The sequence below is a fragment of the Pieris brassicae genome, chromosome 8 (assembly GCF_905147105.1).
Source record: "Pieris brassicae chromosome 8, ilPieBrab1.1, whole genome shotgun sequence".
NCBI classification, from domain to species: domain Eukaryota; kingdom Metazoa; phylum Arthropoda; class Insecta; order Lepidoptera; family Pieridae; genus Pieris; species Pieris brassicae.
Genome location: NC_059672.1, coordinates 10,580,501 through 10,602,615, shown reverse-complemented (window position 1 = coordinate 10,602,615; position 22,115 = coordinate 10,580,501). Strand labels below are relative to the sequence as shown.

The following is a 22,115-nucleotide window of genomic DNA, read 5'->3' as shown; positions in this document are numbered from 1 at the left end:
GCGCTATATATGTTAGTTATGCCGTTTTTCTAACGATGTTTCCTCACGAGCCGATACAGTGTTGACCTAGTGGCTCCAGCGAGCGACTTTCATCCCTGAGGTCGTGGGTTCGATCCCCGTCTGTGAACCAATGGACTTGCTGTCTATGTGCGCATTCGAAAGGTGAAGGACGACACCTCCACGAGAAAGTGTTAATTGCAAAAAATGCATTAATGCACTGTCGAGATTCTCACACGCCATGAGACCAAACACTGTTCTCGCCATTTTATTAATACTTTTGAATATATTGTTTTTACTGACGTACGCTCGAGAATTAGTATGATGTAGGATTAGCATGACAGAAAATCAAGTTACTGCAAATAGCGCATGTGCATCACTAAGTTGGCGTCGTTAAATCATACCACAGCTGTCGAAATTTTGGCGTCTAGCCATCGATTGCTTTATGAGCTCGGGAGAATCTCGAGAATGCCGGTTGATCTGCGTAATACTTTTGTGATGCAGTTGAACTATTAAAGTATTTAGCACGCAATAAAATTTTATAAACAATTATATAACCTTAAAATTACAGTCGACTTTTTAGTAAAACCTTCTCGCTGAGACTTCTTTGCTTCCGGGTATAACTCAAATTTGAATTACGAACACAATAATCATTGCAGACTAATCAACAGATGAAAATAACATGCACTGGCCACTGTTTCTAAAGTAAATAGTTAATTCATTGAATTTATTATATATTATTATTTTGTCTAGTCCTATTCCGACAGCCATAGTTTACAAAAGGTACTTAAAGTGTACTAAAGATTTACAATAGCTCCAAAGGGCAGAACATAAAATATAATAATTCAATTCCAATTCTCTATGCGTTACTAAAATGTCTAGCTTACATGTATCGTCAATTTAATGAGTGACTCTGAGTGATATTTGCAAATATTTTGCATGTCTTCAAAAAGACCAACTATCTATATCTAAACATCGAGCATAACTATACAGCTATTCGCAATTGTTTACCAATAAATAGACAAAAGCTAGGTAGTTCGGAAATAGTTCATAATCCTGATTTACACCTAATTGCATTATGCAAATGAAAGGGATTGAATTACGACGAATTAATGTTAATGTCATAATCCACGCTACAACTTAGGTATGAAGTTATCCAGCCTTTGAGTACTTCAAACGTATTTTGACTTGGAATCTCAAACGAGGCAGTCAGAATAAACTGTTATAACATACTGTGTCGCGTTCTGTGTATAAATAACAATGTTTTATAAGTTTTTTGGGTTGAATAATTGGATAAACATGAACACAACTATAAAGTTATTCTTCCTGATTTTGGTAAGTTTTTGTAATACAGTATTTGTAATTTAAGACTAGTTTGTAATTTTAACAAAATCGGCTAGAGTGGTGTGAGTTATACATTAATAGGTTTTAAGATCAGATATTAACAATCAAATGGTTAATATGACGAGCACACGAAAAGATAAAGATTAACCGAAATTAGAATATAAAATCGATTTCAAAGTGTGAAAACAACTATGGCTATCCAGATTTAGCTCAGTTATCAGAATGCTTAAACTTAGTTACTTAATACGAAAAAAGGATTAAACATTCGAATGGCCGAATAATTCGATTAATTTCCTAATACAAGTCTTACTTTAGTACATTGATTATTATTCGACATACATATTTGTTGGTTTTTATGAATTTTGATGTTTGTGATTAATAATACGAGGCCGATCTTCACATTAAAGTTTGTTGTTTTATGCTACACGCAATTTTAATTTGACTATATTTTTGCCAATTTTAATTAGTAGTACGCTTTCAATTTTGTAATTTCTTAGAGTGTGTTTGTATGTAAATTGATCTATTTCAAGGCAAAGTTTTAGTTATTATATTATCAGTCCAACATCTGATTGTTCACTTACTAATTTCCTTTTCATCCTCACGACTAACAATTGTGCGCCTTTCTTGATGTTAAGAATAAATCGAAACGAGGTATGTACTCTGAGTTTTTAATTTAAGATAAAATGTGTATCAACGGACACCTAACCGTTCATTGTGGTACAATTTAAAGACAATGTTCACAATACAAAGCATACGCATCAGGGAATCAATAAAATTACCAAAATTAAAAAAAAAAAAACACAAATAGGATCTTAATAAAAAGTAATAGTTGTATATAGATCATATAAGAAATTTTAGAATTCTGCGTTAATAATTTGATATTGTTAATTATTTTTCCTACATATTTATGTATCTACTGCTATAAATATACACTTATAGTCGCAGTTGCTTGGCGATTGTGAGGAAGTTGCATGGATCTGTTCAGCGTTGCGTCTTCTGTTAAGTTTTGTCTAGTCTTCGTTCAAGTCTAAGTTCTCATGTTATTTCACAAGTATATCCTTTAACATATTTTCATAAGTGTGATGTGTGTGTAAAAAACATTTATATAATATATGTAAACAGAAAACATTTCTAAATCTTAATTTATATAAATCTCCTGTCACGATGTTTGTCCGCAATAGACTCCTAAACTACTTAACCGATTTTAAATTAAATTGGCTTAGATCTTTAATTATAGTCGCAATTTTATTTTATTGCAAATTATTTGTCCATAATTAATCGACAGTCACAATTATCTGTTAACTCCAAAAGATTCTAACAGATGTCGATACTTTTCGACTAGATTTAGTAAGTAATCAATAGATGGCACTGCTATGGTAAACCGACCAACGTGTCATATAAGCTACAATTCAATATCATGATTACCACGTGTTAATGAGGCTAAAGTATAAATTTAAATTATGTCGTAGTAAACGAAATACCGTGAAATTCAATTATTTCTACTTTTTTATTTTTTGGTGTTAGCATAGCTAACCACGTGTTACTTAGACTGAAGTGTAAATCAAATTCAAATTATAGTGACGATAATACAGTGAAATTGTTCTTTCGTGTCACGGTATTAAGGCTAACTAAAACCACATTAAGGAGAAACGAAGTTCGCGGGGGCAGCTAGTATATCATATAATTAACATAAACGCAAGGTAATTAAATAAGCAAAAATATATCATTAATTATATGTCACTTAACTGGTTAACTTATGCGGGTTGGTCCATTCACGTTTAATCCTAATTAATTGGCTATTAGTAGACGTTTTCAATTACCACCTCCATTGATTTATATGGTAACTATTAATTTATTAAGGCCCCCGAGATCATTGTAATCAGATTTGGAATTAAATAATAGGTTTTTATATTAGAAATTGATGTTTATTATATCTATCGAAAAAATTTGGTAGGTCGGAATTTCGTAAGTGAAAATCATAACTCTTGTTGATGTTAATGTAATGTTTGGCAATAATGTGGCATCTTTCATCAGTTTTGAGAGAAATTTCAGATTTCAGTTTATCCTTTTGGGCCAGATATTCTATATAATTACAATAAGGTTATGAAATACGCTTTCCAGCTACTCGGAATTATTCTACATAATCATATCTTGACGATTTTGGATTTCATTCGTTGAGTTTAATCGATCTCTTAATGTTTCTTTTTTATTGTTTTTTCAAAACCAGGTAATTCAATTATATATGTATAAAAAACAACGTACCGTCTTGTAAATAAACGAAATATATTAAGAAAAAAACTATGGAAATTAGCATATATTTTTTATACTGTTCTTATTCTTTCCTACTACACAACGGAAGTCGAAAATTAATAAAGAAAAATTAGTTATCGTAGATTAGTGATACAAAACTTCTAATTTTTTTAAATGAAATAGCTTAATTCACTTAGCTTCAACAATTATGAGAAGTGTTTGCCTAGTGGCTTCAGCGTGTGACTCTCATACTTGAGGTCAGTGGTTCTCACGGTCAATATATATATATATATATTATTTTTTCTTTTCATGTAACTGTAAAATTATTTATTATTACGAAGCATTTTTTGCATTTTACAACTTTAAACCAAATTAGGGGCCTGAAAATTTAAGTAGATGTATCTTAACAGGCAAGACATTCGAGCTTTGTATGTGTCCAGAGTCGGTGATACCAAGTGTTATTTGTCATACATCACACTCATTCATATATAAAAATTAATATTGTAATACATCTCACACGCAAAACTATGTGAATGGTTCTGTTGTATTTTTTAAAGAATTAAACGGAAGATATGCACCCACATTTACGTCAGTGTATTATGCTCACTGTTTTCTTCTGTGTCAAAGTAATATAAAGACATACAAACAATAAAAGTAAAATAAAATTCTAATTTATTTATTTTTTGTGCTTAATAAAAGATATGGTCGTTTCCATTACTGTTATCGCGTTATAATGGAACGCCCAAAAAAGGAGATCTCGTGTTAATTTATAACTTAATTTCCATATAAATGAAGTCATAAAATATAAATAAAAACAAATGGATATTTTGCGCATGGACGTGAAAGGTTAGTTTTTATAGAGCCTTTTATTTCACAAGTTATTTTATTAAGATTATAACTATTTACCTTAAGTTGCTGTTAAATAAAGATGAAAACTGTTAACGTTCATGATTTGTTGACTCACTTCTACTTCATTACTAAAGTTCATGTCTATCTTGAAAAACGCTAACCCATACGTCAACTTGCTAGCTCCACAACACTCTTCTCTCAGCTTGTCTTGGTGCATTAGGGATGTTGGGACCCATAACTGTCTTTATTTACCCATTGAACTAACAATGAGTAGGCGATCGAACCCAACTTCTCCTGCTATTACCAATTCATCACTAGGAGAAGCGAAAAAATATTGTATAGCCCCTACGCCCTACGTTGACTAGATCCACTATTGTTCAGTTATAAACCTAGGTAAGGTTGCCTAGTAGTAGATCATATATGGATCAGAAGATAGATTAGTAGATAGTCTCAGTGATCAGCCTCCTGTGTCAGACACACGCCGTCTTTTTTGGGTCTATGATTTCCTTACGATGTTTTCCCTCACCAGTCGAGCGAATGTTATATGCGTACAGAAATTCCATAGGAGCACAGCCGTGGATCAAACCTACCTCAAGAATGAGAAGCACGCTGAAGCTGAAGCAACTCCTCTCAGATTGTGTACGGCTGTGAGCTGATATGTAAAAAATATATTTAGTTAACATTATGTATATCTAGAAAGATAATACAATTTTAACATTTTTTTTAAATTTCGCTGTGTAGTGGCTATGAAAATATTGAACGGTATAAGAAATATATGGAACATTTCCATAGTTTTTTTATAAACATTCGTTTATTTTCAACTCGGTAAGTTGTTTCTCAGTTATTTAAAATGCACTCGAAACCAGTTCAAAATAAACAATTTTCAACATTTGCACACAAACAGTTTCCAAGTGACGATTTACATAATGCGTTTTGAACATGCGTTTCTTAATAAGCTTTTAAAATATGCAACGTCAAGATTAAGAAATGAAGATGTTTCGCTCCTGATTAAGGCATATGGAATAAGAATTAAGTATGTTATTATATGTACGTATATATATATAGCTTTAGTTAAGGCTAGTATAGACATTATCGTATTTGTGTGTATGTATATCAATCAATCTCGCAAATAGTATAACAGTCCCGACAGACGTTATCCTGGAGACACGTGGACATACAAAAATTTCACACTTTTTTAAGCCACAAGGATACATGGGGAGGGGCTACTTACTGAATTTAGATTAAGATTAAGGATAAAAAGTTAAATAAAATAATGTAAAGCCATATATTATCTTTTTTGTCATGATTGGAAATTAAACAGTCTTTATTTATTATAATTATTATTAATGATACATTGAACTTCTCTATCCCTGCCTTTGGGCCGGGCAGTCAGTGGTTGGACTGATCACAGGTTCCTCCCTTAACATAAACCAACAACCAATAAAAACAAAATTTTAACAATTTTCGAATAAATTTGAACTCAATTAAATATTTTCTACTTTTTTGTTTAAAAGTCCGTTGTCAGAAGTCTAACCGACTCTGTGATCTCTGCAATCAGAGATATTGAATACGCACTATAACGTGCCTTCATCAGGGCTTTGACCATATCCAAAAGTCCTTCGTTAAAAATGTATCATTACTGAACATTAACCAATAAAAAAAACCTATCATTAAATTTATTTCATTATTAATTAATTATAACAAATTAAAGATCTGTTAGGGAAATATCTCTCATAAAACTCTTACCTAACTCTAATGTTACTTCATATAGTCATCCTTTCATTTATAGTGTTAATTAAAGACGCGCCTGGCGCCTTCAACGTTACATTAGTGTGACACCTACTTAAAAAGTGATTATGGATGAACACGATGCTGTCGGTATTAATTGATAAAATTACGGAATATGATAAGTTCTTATTTTACTAAACCTAAGATAAAATATCAATTTCAACATTTCTATAACGCCTTCAATTTGTTGTGAAGTTATAATTTCTAATTGTTATATTATGATATTAATTAAAAACATTATTGTTAACTATAAAATAAGGATAAAAACAAAATAACATTTATTGGTTTTACTACACTCATCAAAGTGAATAGAAAGTTGTTCTTAATTTAAATTTACTCCCAGTTCCAAACCGAACTAACTGATCCACGAAAAACAATGGAGATATTCAGAAACAAGTCTTACTCCTTTGGTTGTATCTCGAAGACGTATTGAATTTTGAAATACACGAAGTCAGAGTTAAGTCTCTTTTCTGAGTCGAACCATATTATCGTAACGCTATTACTATATTAAAATATCAATAAAAAAGTGACAAGTGAAAGGGTCCTTTACTAAAGGTGTTACTATATCTACACGACTCTGATTAGCGACTGGACTGAATCCAATCCCGTGGAAGTACACTTATTTATTATAGCAATCAAACAGATAAAAAAAAATACAACTGATGTAAAAATCTGCTTAATACCACACAATGCAAATTATATTGCAAGTTAGAAGTTTCTAGCCTAACTTGCTCTGTCATCTTTACCATTGCTATTATCAATGCAAACCAAAAATACATAACAATTATATAAAATATTTTTAATCACAGGCGGTCGGCCGAGAATCAGTTCTTTCTATAGCGAGCACTCGTGAGGTCAGATGCGGGCGACGCCTAGTGTCGGGCCTCTTCGCACGTCCGAGGCTTCCTCTGGGCTACTCCTACATCACGACGGTCCCGCAGGGCGCCTGTCGGCTCAATGTCTCGGAAATACTGCCCAGCGATAATTATATAGGTGAGGATTACTGGTGTTAATACGCTTACAAATGGAATGGTAATTATTGGATGGGATGCAATTTATCCGAATGAACGAGCGAGAACTTGTATTGATTAGAGATATATTAAGGATATCTTAATAAGATCTTAAAGTATTGACAAATAATAACAGTAATGAATAACAGGCATATTTTATGAGATATATATTAAGTTACTATTTTTAAGGTTGCTTTAGAAAAGCCATCTCATACGTTTTCAATAATACAAATAGCTTTAATCCGGTAAAAAAGTGTTTTCTTTTAAAGCCTCTTCTTCAAATCTTTAGTTTATATTTCAAACATTGTTAGTAGTAATATGTTAGTCGCTTGTGAACACGGACCCCTTTTGGGTCCATTCTCCAACTCTTTCCAGTCTCTATAGATAATCCGCGTGTCTATTCCTGCCATTTCTATCAAGGCATCCACTCATCTTTTCCCGGATGGTTCGTGATAATTTAAAAATGAATTAACTTAAAGAATTCGCAGTTCAAACATTTTCGAAATAAGATCGTTTCATTAATACAACGGATGGTATAATTTTGTCGTCTTTAAAATGATGTGAATGCAACCTGCAAAATCTGCACTTTCCCGTTTAAGTTTACTGTCTAAATCATTTATCCTCAATGAATGATGATCTGTCGACATTCATCATTCATTATTAACCAGTGAATGCCCCTTTGATGGCAAATAGCGAAACATGAGGTTGGTCACTTACTTATTGTCGATTAGATTGATCGTAAATCATTCGTTCAATACCAAGCGATTATAATAGTTCACCTTGCTTCGAATCAATTACAAGCTTTTTACATTGTCTGTAAACAAACGTATCTATGTACAGATTTCATTTGCCTACTGCAATTTCAATGTAAAAACTGTTTAATTTTGTTGATTCTATTAAATTGTTACAAATGTTTAGATTGATATTTCAGTTCGATATTGATTGTATTGTAAACATTATTCTTTAGAAAAAAATATATTCGGTACGGTACGTTTTAGGTTTATATGTTTTTACTAAAACTTTTTCATGCCGTGCTAATATTATCGTGCTTTATTCTAAAGGATTATGGTTAAACCCATATTTAGAGCTGAAATATTGATAACAGTAATTGTGAGCAGCATGCATAAAGCGCAAGGATCTCACTAAATTCAATCTTTCAAGAAAAATCTTTATTTAGAATATTGGAATCCAGTTTTTCATTGTGTTTTGAAAATTTACTAATTGTTTCGTTAACAATTTCCTAGTGCTTTCTGCCTAAAACCTATCTTTAAAATTTCTTAAGTGAACAAATATATTTTTTAATATATTAATTATGTATGTTACGTAGGCATAAGAATGAGAAACACTGCTCTAACAAGTCTTGTTTCACCGGGACATCCAGTAGAAATATTTTACATCTATTCTACTTGGTTATACATTTATATATGTGTGTGAGTTATGATAGCAGCCCTAAAATACATAATCGTTTGAAATAGTTACTACGTTTCCTGCTAATAATTTCAATCCCTAATTTAATGACCCAATTCATTTGTAATTGCCCCTTATTGCTATTCGTTATATAAACATTGTGGTTACCTTTATTTCTCAGCTTTAAAGATAACGAACGGAACGTATATAATGAACGGTGAGTTTGCCGTTAGTTCCCCTGGAGTATACGAAGCAGCAGGCGCAAGATTCACTTACACTCGCAAATCTGGTTTGGATTCCGTGTTTGCATCTGGGCCTATACATTTTCCTATTGATATAATGGTATGATATTAAGCTTCAATCTTTAAACATTTAAACTGGTTCCAATTATTTATTTGCATGTGTTAACTGTGAATGTTTTTGTTTATAGTGACAGCTAGTTATGCTAGCGCCAATTGCACAACGCTCTGTTTAGAACTGGCCAGTTATAAACATTGCTAATGAAAACTTTTTGAATTTCAATTTTAGAATTCTTTGGTAATCTATTGTAGTATATTGCATTCATTTGTCATTTGGTTTTGTGAATTGGTAGCAAATTTAAAAATCTTGTTACACGTGAAAATTACACGTTAATGATTTATTATGACTTTCGTTGTGGGCTTACTCAACAACAAAGCTAGAATAGGTTCCATCGAATGCCACGATGTGTAGAGAGGAACGGCGATTACTTTTAAAAACAAATAAAAGTATTGGGAACTTTCTACATTAAGCCGTTTTTCATTTTCTAAACATTTTCAGTGTAACCTATGTTACATTGAACTTTAATAAAAGTGTAAATTAAACAGTGTTTAGTATTACTTATCCTGTACCTTACTCGGTACCTTTAGTTAAGTGCAGAAATAAACCCTTGCTAATTCGGCACAACAATTCATCCACACGTATTCCATGCTCCAGACCTAAAGTCTGTTAAAATTGTTTTTAAAATTGCCTACGTAATTTGTGTGATACTCGTGTATGTGTTCAAAAATGATACAATTTTCAGATTCTCTACACCGAACCGAACCCGAGTATCAAATACGAATACTTCACAGACGCAATGCCTGGAGAAGTTGACATAGAATCCATCACGAAGGAGACAGAATCCCCTCCTAAACATATAAGGCGTCACCATGGTTTTGATCACTCGTATAACGTACCGAGACACACAGACAATGAGAATTCAATCGAAAATGTTGTTGGTACTCGAAAATTCCTTTGGAAAATAATATCATATACCCAATGTTCTCGAAGCTGTGGAGGTGGCTTTCAGGTAGGCTTCTATATCTTTTCCATTTATAGGACCCCTACATAGCCAATTAGGCACGCGATCAGGTAGACCGTGGCCGAGAAGGGAGTGTCAAAACCTCCCCTTTCCTAAAACGGGAATTTATTTGCTTAAACTTAGTGCTTAGGGCTTGGTGTTTCCCGGCGGGTCAGGTTGACAACTATTCCGGAAATATCCTCATGATATTTATGGGCGAGTCTGAGCCAGGTGGCGGGACCCACGTTTTCTTTTCAGATATGTTACAGGACGCTTTATTTTAGTTTAAAAAAAAAGTTTTTTGCTGAGCTAATAACGAGACAATTTTTTTTTGTAAAATGATATTATGATTTTGTTAACAAAAACATTTATTATTTCCGCTACACATTTATGTACTATATTAATGATTTACACAAATTATTTAATATTGAAAATTATAGTCATTATTTAGTTAGACATATGCTTGAGTGAGCATTATTAGGTATAATTTTTAATAACAGGTAGGCAAGTACCGATGCGTCGAATCCAGTAATACTGATGATCGGGAAGTTTCTCCGGCACACTGCGTGGGTGCAGCTCCTGGTGGAAAAAGAAGACGCTGTGGGAACATTCCGTGTCCGCCAAGGTGGAGGGCAGCCGCCTGGTCTTCCTGCCCTCAATGTGGACCGTCAACTAGAAGCAGGATTGTTGGGTGTGTTCAAGATCATTCCAAGGGAATTACTAAGGTTTGCTTTTTTACTTTAATGAATTAATTATTATTATCTCTATCACTTCTGTGTGTATCTGTCTTCTGTCTTCGTGTATCTTAAATAAATGTACATATATTTAATATAACATAATACAAGCAGTATTGACCTAGTAGCTTCAGCGTGCGAATCTCATCCCTGAGGTTCGATCCCCAGCTGTGCAACCATAGACTATGTGCACATTCGCTCGAACGTTGAAGGAAAACATCGTGAGGAAACCGGATTACTGATATTCTGTAACATTTTGATTTAATATTAATATTTTATAGATAAGTGACGCAAAATGTCCTGCGCCGAAACCCGCTGTAACTGAGAAGTGCAATATCCCAGTTTGTAATTCAGAAGTTACTAAACCTTCGAAGAAACAAGTGGATGCCTTCAGAGATGGGCCCGTTTATACAATCGAAGTAGATACTGATTTGAATGTAGGACCAGAATATAACCTTGGCACCGCCGCGTGGCTTTACACCAACTGGTCTGAGGTAAGAAATCATTTTATAGTCATAAAAAATCGATATTCATTAAGAAATAACTACGCTGTATTACGCTTTTACGGCAAAAGGCCTGAAGATAAGATTACTATGTATTTATTTATATTACAACCAGTAAGTAATATTTGTATCTACTAACCAATTAAAATACACATCTTAATATGGTTCAGAAAGACCAAGAAGTTTTTAGTTGTCTTCATAGAGAGCAATCACGTAACTGTAAAGTCAAAGCATTTAATCAAATAAATTTATTTTAACTTTTAATGGTGATTTAAATAAAATAAGTTGGAATTAGATAATTATAGTTTATGCTTGGACTTGAACCTAGAAAGTACTAAGTACTAAAATACTTTGTTTTACGGACGAAATACCTGCAAGTTTGCGACATCCTTAATAAAGGCAATCATACATTTGAAACATCATTGTTCATACCAGCTATGGACAATACATTTATTACGCTATTTTGCTATTACAATACAATTTATGTAATGCTTGCAAAGGTTGTTAATTTTGTATTCGATTCATTATTTGAAATTATACTGTAATTGTGCAATTTTTATTTATAATTAGCTCAACTACTTAGTCTACAATTTTACCACCAATTTTCCTCTGCATTAAAACCTTCCTCTGACTTCAAGGAGAAAAAAATATCGCTCGAATTTCTCCACTTCAGTTTTGCACTTTACAACATTTTAAAGAACAAATTATTTTGGGCGTATCTTATCCCGGCCTAGCACGGCTGAAAATATATTTAATACTGTGAAAAATATAGCTTAAGTTATATACCTAGATAATGTTGCATTCAATGGTAAAACAATTTTTGAAACCGGCTCCGTTGTTTCTGTTGTTCAGAATGCGATTGCTATTTTACTGCCTATTTATGAATGGAATCGAATACTTCGATGAATGGTTCGGAAACCAGGCCTGCTATTACTACCAAAACATAATAAAACAAATAACCCTGACTAATATTTATTTTAAATCTCACTCTTTGGACCCAGTGTGTCGGTTGGTGCGTGGGCGGAGGTATACAAACTCGAGCGGTGCGATGCGCTGATCCCTCTGGGTGTGCTCCGCCGTCACCGCCAGAGTACTCCCGCAATTGTTTACCGAAAATGTCTTGCGAAGCACATGAAGGCCATTGGTTCACTGGTAGGTTTTTATTTTATTTTTGACTAACACTGCTACTTTACATAGGGCAAGGCATATGTGTCGTTTTAGTTTTACTGTTTGTTTTTGTTTAGATTAACGAGCGGAAACGTGACCGTTGTATTAGACCTTATGTATGTGACAGTTTTTAAGGAAGGTTTTTATCTGTTTCTGTTTTCGTTTAATACATATTTTCATTTGTCTAAAATTAAAGGCTTTGAACGTGGAACGTTGGAAAGCTAGAAATAAATATTACATTCGACAAAATGTATTTTCACTTTTAAATATATTACTTACAACTTATACTTGTACATTAATACATATATGCATTTAATTTTTATTGGAAATTTTGGATTCAAATATGTAAACTCGCAACTAAATCTATTATAACGTATACAGGAAAAATATTGTTATTTTAAATTTTATATTTTTATAGGGGACTGGTCCGCCTGCACCTCTTCATGCGAGGGAAAGGAAGTGCGGGGTGTACTATGTATCGGTGGTACAGGGAGACATTTGAAAGAATCTGCATGCAAGGCTCCAAAACCGGAGAGCGAACGCACTTGTGGTCAGGACTGTACTCCGGATTGGTTTACCAGTGACTGGGGACAGGTAAAAAATATACTACATTATTATATAAAAGGAAGATAGATTATAGATGACCCCCCACCCCCGTTAAGAGAAAAAAGTTGCAATGCATTCGAGAAAATTTCATTTATTTTGCGTCCTTCAATTTGCGCATACGCTCAAGACTTGACTAGTATTCGAAGTCTAGACTAAGGGTAACACTTAGAATTAGATTCATAAAGGAGACATCGCTAACTCACCCAGTTCGAAACACACGGCCTTGACATACGGCCTACTAAGCGCTAGTCCTTATGACCACAATAGCCACATCAAAATTATTTTGCTCTCTGTTGACTTTAAAGAAAAGCAATGTTGGCCTAGTGGCTCCAGCGTCCGACTCTCATCCTTGAGGTTGTAGTTTGATCCTCGGCTGTGCTTTTGGACTTTCTGTCTATACGCGCATTTAACATTCAATCGAACGCTTGTCTTAGACCCAAACAGTCGTGTGTCAAGCACATGAGGTTCACCTTCTGCTTGCCTAGTAGATTGACAAGTGATTATTTTTGTTTTTGTTGATATAAATATCATTTTGCAATTATTCTGCGCATGTGTGTGCGAATGTGTAGGAAAATATTGTATTAGGTAAATATTACTTATTTCCACAGTGCGTAGGAAACTGTACACTCGGTATAGGTGTACAACATAGGACTGTTGTATGCGCACGCGGCGAAAACGCCAATGAAACGATGTGTAAATCAACGAGACCTCTCGCCACGCAGCCATGTACTCCGCGTTGTATTGACTCTACCAAGATCATTCGTGAGTTAATCGTTTACATAGAAGATTCCAGAATATAATAGTCTACTAATGGGACTTGCGATGTATAGCTGATGTCAAATCCAAAACGTTTTTGAGGAACGGGAGTCTGACTCAACAGTGTCACATTACTTTATCCAACCCCTAGTAGTTACTCCTGTCTATTAAAAACGTTTTGAATTTTGACAGTGGAATGTTCGCGCTGAGTTTCGACCCTGAACGTGTCCCACAGGTCAACGAATACGTATAATATTTTTTTTGTATTAAACTTACTCTGTTAAACTCAAGGGAATTTTACAATCTAATTCCAGAGTCACAAGTACTGGAAACTACACAAAGACCAATTACACATCAACCAACAACCACAGCAGTACCAGAAGAGAAAGGTAATATTTGAATTATAGAAATGTTTAGGTGTGCATGTGTGCAGCCACTTAGTTAAGAAGTGCGTAGGAAATGAAACATACTTAGAAGCTAATATTTTATTACGAGCGGAAAGAACGACCGGTGCTACAAATTGTACGCTACACACTGTTGCTATACAAAATGTGTGGTATACATAAACCCCTACCGAAACCCTATTGAGATTTACACACGTAAAATTGTGAGTACTTTATAAAACAGCTAGATACGATAGTTTTATATTCAGTCCCATACTCGTACTTAACAACGCACGACCGTAAATCATGTTATAGTTATTTATAAATTCCACCAATAAGTAATTAATTTCATTTGTTATTTCAGATTGTGAGGACAAGTTGACAAATTGCGCTTTAGCTGTACAAGCACGACTCTGTCATTACAAGTATTACATACAGAATTGTTGCAATTCTTGTAGGACGTAATCTCATTCATATTCTCTAAAAGACAACAGAGTTGTTCTATTTACGCGAGTATCCAAATACGAAGTATATTCATACGTAATAGAACATTACGTATGAATATACTTCGTAATGGACCTCTAAAAGAAGTTCACATAGTATAATGTTACGTTATTATTTTAATAATCTATGGATGATAAAAGCATCTGCGGAAATGGCGATTAGCTAATATTGTAGCTAGTGAAGCTAGTATTGTAGCTTCTACTGTCACTGAACTGACATTTAACAATAATTTGTAGTATTGTTAAATGTGATTCCAGTTTTTATTTTTGTTTCTTTTTTTATTATTAATATGAAGCGACTTATACGTTGTCTGTAATCTGTTATTTATATATCCTGGCAATTTTTGACACAATTTTGAATTGATGTTCAACAAATCAAATTAGTCTACGCAATCGAGAAATGTTATTTGATACAGAGTTTTAGACACCTGTACTAAGAGTTTGACAGTCTAACTAAGTCAAGTCACTAGTGTGCCAACGTAACATTTTTGTTTAAAACATCTTACATTATTCATAGTGGGTTTGTGTATTACCTAATGAAATATTTTATGCGCTTGTTACCGTATAGAACGAATTGTTTGTATCAAAAATAACGGTAATACGTTACAAAATGCGATAATTTATAGTTACACTAATTTTAATTGTATAAAGATTATGGAAAATAATAAACCGTTTCTTCCTCCTCATAATGTTAATGTTAAGTGTATTTATATGTAATGACGTCTAATTTACAAAAATAGTTGTGTAAGCGACAACGTGTTATGGACAAGGGCGGATCTACTTAAGGGCTTCTTGAGCTGCAACTGTACTGAAAACAATAGGCGATATTTTTAATAAAAACATCTGAAATTCAAAGAAATCCAATCATAATGTTCGAATCCCTGAGATCAACCCACTCATGCGCAACTACCGAACGCAACGGGGAATTCCCCGTCGCTTGCTTTCGGTCGGTGTATATTTTCACGTGTGCACGTCTATTACGGGGGGGGGGCACTACCCAGTAACAGCGTTAGAGCCCCAGAAATTTACGATGCGCCCATGGTTGTGGACATTCGTCTAGCATTTTTATAGTGTTGAATATGCAAAGTATTGTATCTATCTAATTTAGGATTATATAAACATTTTATATAGATTTTGAGATTTTTATAAATACGCTGTAATTGTAAATATACGTGAATATAAAATGGAAACTAGAATCGTCTTTTATTTATTCCTTATTTAAGCAAAGACGCGCAACGAAGCAAAGGTTCCCGTTTCTTCTATAGACAATTAACGTAGAGATTTTTCATATATAAAACGTATTGTTTATTATACGCTGAAAGTGGAAATGGGCCGTATGATCCGAAGGGATCCAAGTCACAATGCCAAAAAAGCCCTCGATGGGAATGCTCGAGAGTAAACATGGAAGCCCAAAATAAATAGGTAACGAAGAAACATTGCAGAGGGGACGGAAGCTGGTATGATGTGAAGTAAAATCAGGCTTGTTCTCTGCTTCACAATGTAGGGATAAGTTCAATAAGTTCCAAATAAGCTATTTATTACTTATAGGTAGGATAAACACTATTGTTGCGTTGCACGACTGTCGGATAGCGCTATTCGTGACATAAAGTCCCGTCGTAAGTTATGAGTGCGATGAAACGCGAAGTTTCTTATTCGGAACTTTTATCTTCCAAATAATTTATGTGTTGCATTTAGCAGCAGCTATTTGGTGCTTTATCCATAAATTGTGAAATAGACCCTAAGTCCAGTATTCTATCTACAATTTTTTTAAATATAAATATTCGGTTTCACCTATGGCGTTATTATTCTAATGAATAAATGTTCGGCTAGTTTATTTGACATTTATAAGGAATGCTTTTTTTTAAATTTCACTTAGATTTGAGTAATTTAACCCTTAAAGCTTCGAACACTGAAAAACAGCTCCTTGTTAAGCAAATATTAGAAAAAAATCCTGATTCATTTTATATGTCCTTCTTTTTCTTTTATGTGTCGTTTCTTAATATTGTCCTGAGCACTGTTTTAATGGCTTTATTTTGTTCAATTAGTTTTGTCTAAAAACTATGCCTTATGTATTTTTGCTAACCTTATATCTTATTAATTTTTCGAAAGCGATATGGCTGCCAGTTGCCGTCCGTCCACTTTTTTAGATAAAATGATTTTTTAAATTTATTTTTGGGGTATAAAAACAAAATAAGTACATATATGGAAATAAAACAAAAAATAGTTTTTAAAGCTTATTATTTTTGTACAATGTTATACGCGTTATTAGTACGGAAATTATTATAATTATGATGGTACAATTTATGGCGTTTTATTTAACTAAAACATAAATACTTAACAGCCAGTAAATAAATGCGCTATACAAAACTATATACACACAATCCATATTACGGATCACGTAATAGAAATCCAGACAGATTAATAAGGCGTCATCAACTAATTGTGCTAAAATCGTTATAAATAAATAATGAACACACACTTAAAATAAGAGGAATACTACAATTTTCCTATCCTATTAAAAGCTAGAATTAAAATCTAAATATAATACAAATTTTAAAATTATATTATTTATTATTCGAAAATTCAATGATGTTAAATTGGTGCGAATATTAAATTATGTGCATACTATTTCCTATGCACACACTTAAATACACACTGACGTCTCTCTCTCTCTTAGTGTTTATAGTGTGAAGAAAAGAGAAGGCTAATAAGACTGATTAAGATTTGTTAAAGGAGTTTCTAATGCGATAAAATCTCAATACTACACGAATTATTTTAATGAAAATTTATTCAGAAATCTTCGACACTGGAGATCACATACTATTTCTACTGAAATACAATTCTAGATTATTTACGTCTGATGGTAATTTAATGGAAACCCTATTTCCATCTGATAGTTAGGGCAGTTCGTATACATTTGAAAAGTAAAAAAAAAATATTTCTTGATTTGATAAAAACTTTTTTGGTACTTAAATGAAACATTCGTGCATTCTTGCTCTGTGCAATGATGATGATGATTCGAATGTAGATACATATAAGCTGCCAGTACGTTTTTATAACAAACCTTTTTTTTTTAATTATATGAAAAAGTATTGTAAATTGTCTATGATTTAAAAAAAGAATATGTATACGCAGTGCCTCTCACTTATCACTGTTAGTCATAATTTTATCACATTATATCTCTGCGTATGGCGCCTGCGCCTGAAAAAAAATCATCAATTTGAAATTTACGTTCAATTATGTATTATTTTAAAAAATTCAGTTCACATATGACAAATAGTATTTTTTTTATTGGTTGGTTAAAAATGAATTTCGGTACGCTTGAACGATCATTACACCCATGTCATAGTTATAAATTGGACGTTGGAAAATAATCTATAAACAAATTAAGACCTCACCTATCGTCCATGACAGGACTTGCAGCAGTTATCTCCGTAATAATGGTAATGACAGAGGCGAGCCTGGACCGCTAACATGCAGTTACTCAGCTTATCTATACATCCCCCTGAAAATTAAAAATATATGGTCAAAATATCAATTTTTATTTATATTTATATAGTGTTGCCATAATCGTTCCTGCATGGTATTACAAATTATCATAAACAATTAAAATATGTGTCAACGATATGACCGAGTATACACCTCAAAGATTTTTTTAGCAAACAGATTGTAGGACGTTCTGATGTTAAGTGATAGTCGTTGCCCATGGGCAGTCACACGTTTACATTTAAATGCACGTTACAAAACAATAAAAGTCTTAATTTATTATTGTTTAGTAATTACTTATTATCTTATTATTCATTTCTTATGTTTAATATACAAACAACATTACGTTGGTCAGAGAAATTCTTTAAGTTCGCATGTCGTCATCACTACATTTTACAACTTTTGATAAATATTAGAAGGACCGACCGAGGGAGACGTATCATAACTTCCGGTAAAATGCAGAATCGAGACTAATCGTGAAGTGTTAACTCCCTATGTCAAAATCCTGTACATTTTCGACTTACGGGATTAAGACTTTTGTAGGTGTAATTTTTTTTTTGTTTTTTTGTTTAATGATAGTGATCTGTATGTACAGTAAAATGCTATTTGAATTTGTACATATCAAGGATGTAGATTAAATACATATGAGGCTACAATAACCTTAGTAACATTAACGCATCTCACAGTCATGTTTCTGTGTCAAATTAAAAAAAAAAAACAGTAAAAATACGGAATATTGTAACCTATTTCGTATATGAAAATATTGAAAGTGGCTTTATCGGTATCAAATTGTTATCTATCAACTTCTGGCGGCCTGTCTCTGACTACTGACAAAGCACTCGACATAACAATTTCAGGTATTTCATCTATTTCGTTTCGAAGAAATAATAATCGAACACTTACCATTACTAAACGTTCGCTGTTTGACAGACTGAATATTAGGACTCTGATGCCTAGTCACTCGATTTTGGGAATCTAAAATTATTAAAAATTATTAAACATCCTAGTGACGGACTTTCATTATGTTTTACTTAGTATTTATTTACAGAAAAACTTTCGTTTTTATCATACATTACCCAAAACACAGTACTTATCCGAAGCTGGATATATTCGGTAGTGGGCAGATCAATTTTAAAAAGAACATTGTTAAGTGCCTATCTCACACCTAATCCGCTGTTTCGCTAGATCTCTTTTTGCAATAAGCAAAAAATTACTAGTATTTTTATTGTTATTTTTTTGTAACTTGAAAGTTTTTTTAATATGATAGGAGGGCAAACGAGCCTGCGGGACGCCCAAAAAGGGCCGTAATCGCTTAATTAATAGTATATACTAATGTAATCTATACGTGTTCTAGAAAGTGCAATAAAAATGAGGTTTTAAGGTAAAATTACTTAAACAAATATCGTCTATGCAAGACATTGAAATATGAGACAATGTTTTATCTTTCGGATTTATTTATGCTTCGTGGCTACATTTTACTACGATAAAGAATCAATGGAATTATTGGTAGAGAATTTGTGATTTACACGCCCTTTGTAATGTAGCATTGTAAGTAAAGTATGGAATTGTGTACATACGTATTAAGAATATCCATAGCGCTGAATTACCTGCATCATGAGCACACCCCACATACATACCTTCACTTTTACACCATCACACAACACAGGCGAATAAATACTTTGTCAAAATGTATATAATATTTTTATTGATTTTCCTTTTGTAAACGTTTTAAGCTTTTTATTATTGAAGTGAAAGTTCTTTATCGGCGTTGTAAAAAGAATATACCGTCACATTTATCGATTACGCGTCACATTATTCCGTTACACGCCATCTTTTTCTTGTCCCTACCGTGGTTGATTCGAAGCCATTAATAACAAAAATATATACTTAATAACGATAACAATGATAGTAATAATTCTATTACAATTAATGAAATTCTGTAATAATCTTAGTAGTAATAAGGTAAAATGAAAGAATAGTATTATTTGTATTCATGTCTATGATAATAAAAGCTTTTTGTTAAACTTTATCCAATTTAACTTTATTTTACCAATTTCTGTAAAGTTCCATATAGTAGATCATTTTTCGAAAAATATATTACTAAGAATAACTAGTACACGCACACATTTTTCTTTTGTTTTGTGTTATATATAATTTATATCGGTAAAGGTTATTAATTAAATATTAAAGAAGAAGGAAATCGTTCGTTTTTAGTAAAGGAATTCGTATCTTCATTTGACATTAAAATCCAACTGAAAATCTACCAGTAAATACATAAACAAATCAAAATATGTCATATACAGCAATGGGATCATTATATATTAAGATGTATTTTGCATTTCATGTATTATATTATCAGGTGATGCCTTCTTACCAGTGGTCACAGGGTTAATAAGAGCTGGTTTCACAACAGGACGTGTTGTGCATCGAGGTGGAACACAAGACTTTCGAGCCAACGGTCGCAAGCCAGGACACTCGGAGTCTCTAGCGGCACCCTCAGCTCCGTCAACACCTCCGCGAGCACACCAGACTGTACGTGTCTGTATGCCTGACTCGCATGGACCCGTACACTAAAATAATTGCCACTTAATTATACCTTGGTATATTATAAAAAACATAGTCAGACCTTTTAAAAGTACGAATAATTGTGCAATGCTTAACTTTTTAATTATTAAACTTTATATGTATAATTCTACTGTACTGGTATACCACTAAACTCCTCTTTAACGGCTGAATCTATTTAAAGGATTTGTTTCAGCAAATCAGCCTGGAAGATGGCGTTGCAGTAGGTATCTAGGTTATCTATCTATATTTATTATCTATATATTATTTATATATCTATACATCACATATGTGCTGTAAAGATATATAAATCTTCTGTGCATGTGTTCGTAATTAAACTGTTAAACGGCTACACAGATTTTGATTAATATTTTTGTGGAGTGGAGAATGATTTACATTATTAGATCTTTGTTTGTTTGTTTGAAGAGGTGTTTACAGGACAACTTCTGTCGGATTCGCTAGGGTTATATAATTTTCTGCACCGAAATTTATATCTAAGTATAATTCTAAACTTAAGAAATTGCGTTATTACCTCTCCCCAATCACTGAGGTACCACGACGGAGCACAAGTTCCCCCACAAGCCCGCTCAGCATCAGGCTTCGGTGCCCTACAAGATCCATCTCGCAGCCGTCTTCCATTCCCACCGATGCAAATAACTCCACGAATCTGACGCCCACCACATGGAGCTGAACAGGCGGACCAGTCTCCTGCAAGACTTATTATCTTAGCAAGAGAACTTACTTCGTTTTAATTGAAACTACAAATATATAACTAATCTCCTAAATTTTACTTTACAATCATACCCGTGAACCATTGGGCGTCACACTGTTTTCTTGCAGAACAAGACTGGGAAGAATGTGGTGCGCGAAGAGCTGAACAACCGGCTGGGTCAGCGCACTGTACTCCACGAGACTGTACTCCACCTCCAACACACGCACCAACGCACTAAAATGAGAAGAATGGAGTTTCAGTCATTTTTGTTCCTGTGAAATCATGTAAAAATAATTTGGACATATCGTAGGTTTTCATTAAAAAGAAGGACATATAATACACGTGGCATTTACCTGTGACCACTCTGTATAAAGCCATCCACCAGCTGCAGTAAAACTGTACGATGGTCCCAAGGTTGGACTAACTTCGTTTTCAGAAATATTGCTAGCCAGCGAGATGACAGGACCTTCCCTAAACGTGTCCGTATGTTCTCTTGTTCGTATTTGACGCCTGGCATCCAATCTTGGTGTCTTTTCATCTTTAGCTTCAGATGTTCCATCACAATTAGGAACTTCGCAGGGTTCACTGCTGGGAGGCATCGGAAGTGGACATTTTTGATCAGATATCTGAAACATTCATTTTCTTTAAAGAATTCAATCTGTAGAAGAAGAAGAAAAATGGAAGGTCAGTCAGTATCATTAGCTTTTAGACAAAAGTACAAATTTTTAAGGTGCCATATATTTTCGAAGGTTGGCGAT

General features: G+C 33.4%; 2 protein-coding genes across 2 annotated transcripts in view; one reads left to right on the top strand and one right to left on the bottom strand.

Moving 5' to 3' along the window:
- Window positions 1-15,736, top strand: part of LOC123713744 (ADAMTS-like protein 4) — a 77,742-nt gene extending 62,006 nt beyond the window's left edge. The window contains exons 8-17 of the mRNA XM_045667567.1: window positions 7,038-7,221; window positions 8,827-8,987; window positions 9,688-9,954; window positions 10,446-10,670; window positions 10,961-11,173; window positions 12,184-12,334; window positions 12,768-12,943; window positions 13,564-13,717; window positions 14,026-14,100; window positions 14,459-15,736. Of these exons, the coding sequence (XP_045523523.1) occupies window positions 7,038-7,221; window positions 8,827-8,987; window positions 9,688-9,954; window positions 10,446-10,670; window positions 10,961-11,173; window positions 12,184-12,334; window positions 12,768-12,943; window positions 13,564-13,717; window positions 14,026-14,100; window positions 14,459-14,559 (1,707 nt within the window). The 3' untranslated portion in view covers window positions 14,560-15,736. The remainder of the gene's footprint in view (window positions 1-7,037; window positions 7,222-8,826; window positions 8,988-9,687; window positions 9,955-10,445; window positions 10,671-10,960; window positions 11,174-12,183; window positions 12,335-12,767; window positions 12,944-13,563; window positions 13,718-14,025; window positions 14,101-14,458) is intronic.
- Window positions 15,737-16,828: 1,092 nt separating this feature from the next.
- LOC123713274 (thrombospondin type-1 domain-containing protein 4-like) overlaps window positions 16,829-22,115 on the bottom strand; it is a 114,370-nt gene continuing 109,083 nt past the window's right edge. The window contains exons 11-17 of the mRNA XM_045666874.1: window positions 21,711-21,983; window positions 21,450-21,591; window positions 21,178-21,353; window positions 20,458-20,653; window positions 18,987-19,058; window positions 17,996-18,102; window positions 16,829-17,798 (exon numbers count right to left, since the gene is read on the bottom strand). Coding sequence (XP_045522830.1) covers window positions 17,996-18,102; window positions 18,987-19,058; window positions 20,458-20,653; window positions 21,178-21,353; window positions 21,450-21,591; window positions 21,711-21,983 — 966 coding nt within the window. The 3' untranslated portion in view covers window positions 16,829-17,798. The remainder of the gene's footprint in view (window positions 17,799-17,995; window positions 18,103-18,986; window positions 19,059-20,457; window positions 20,654-21,177; window positions 21,354-21,449; window positions 21,592-21,710; window positions 21,984-22,115) is intronic.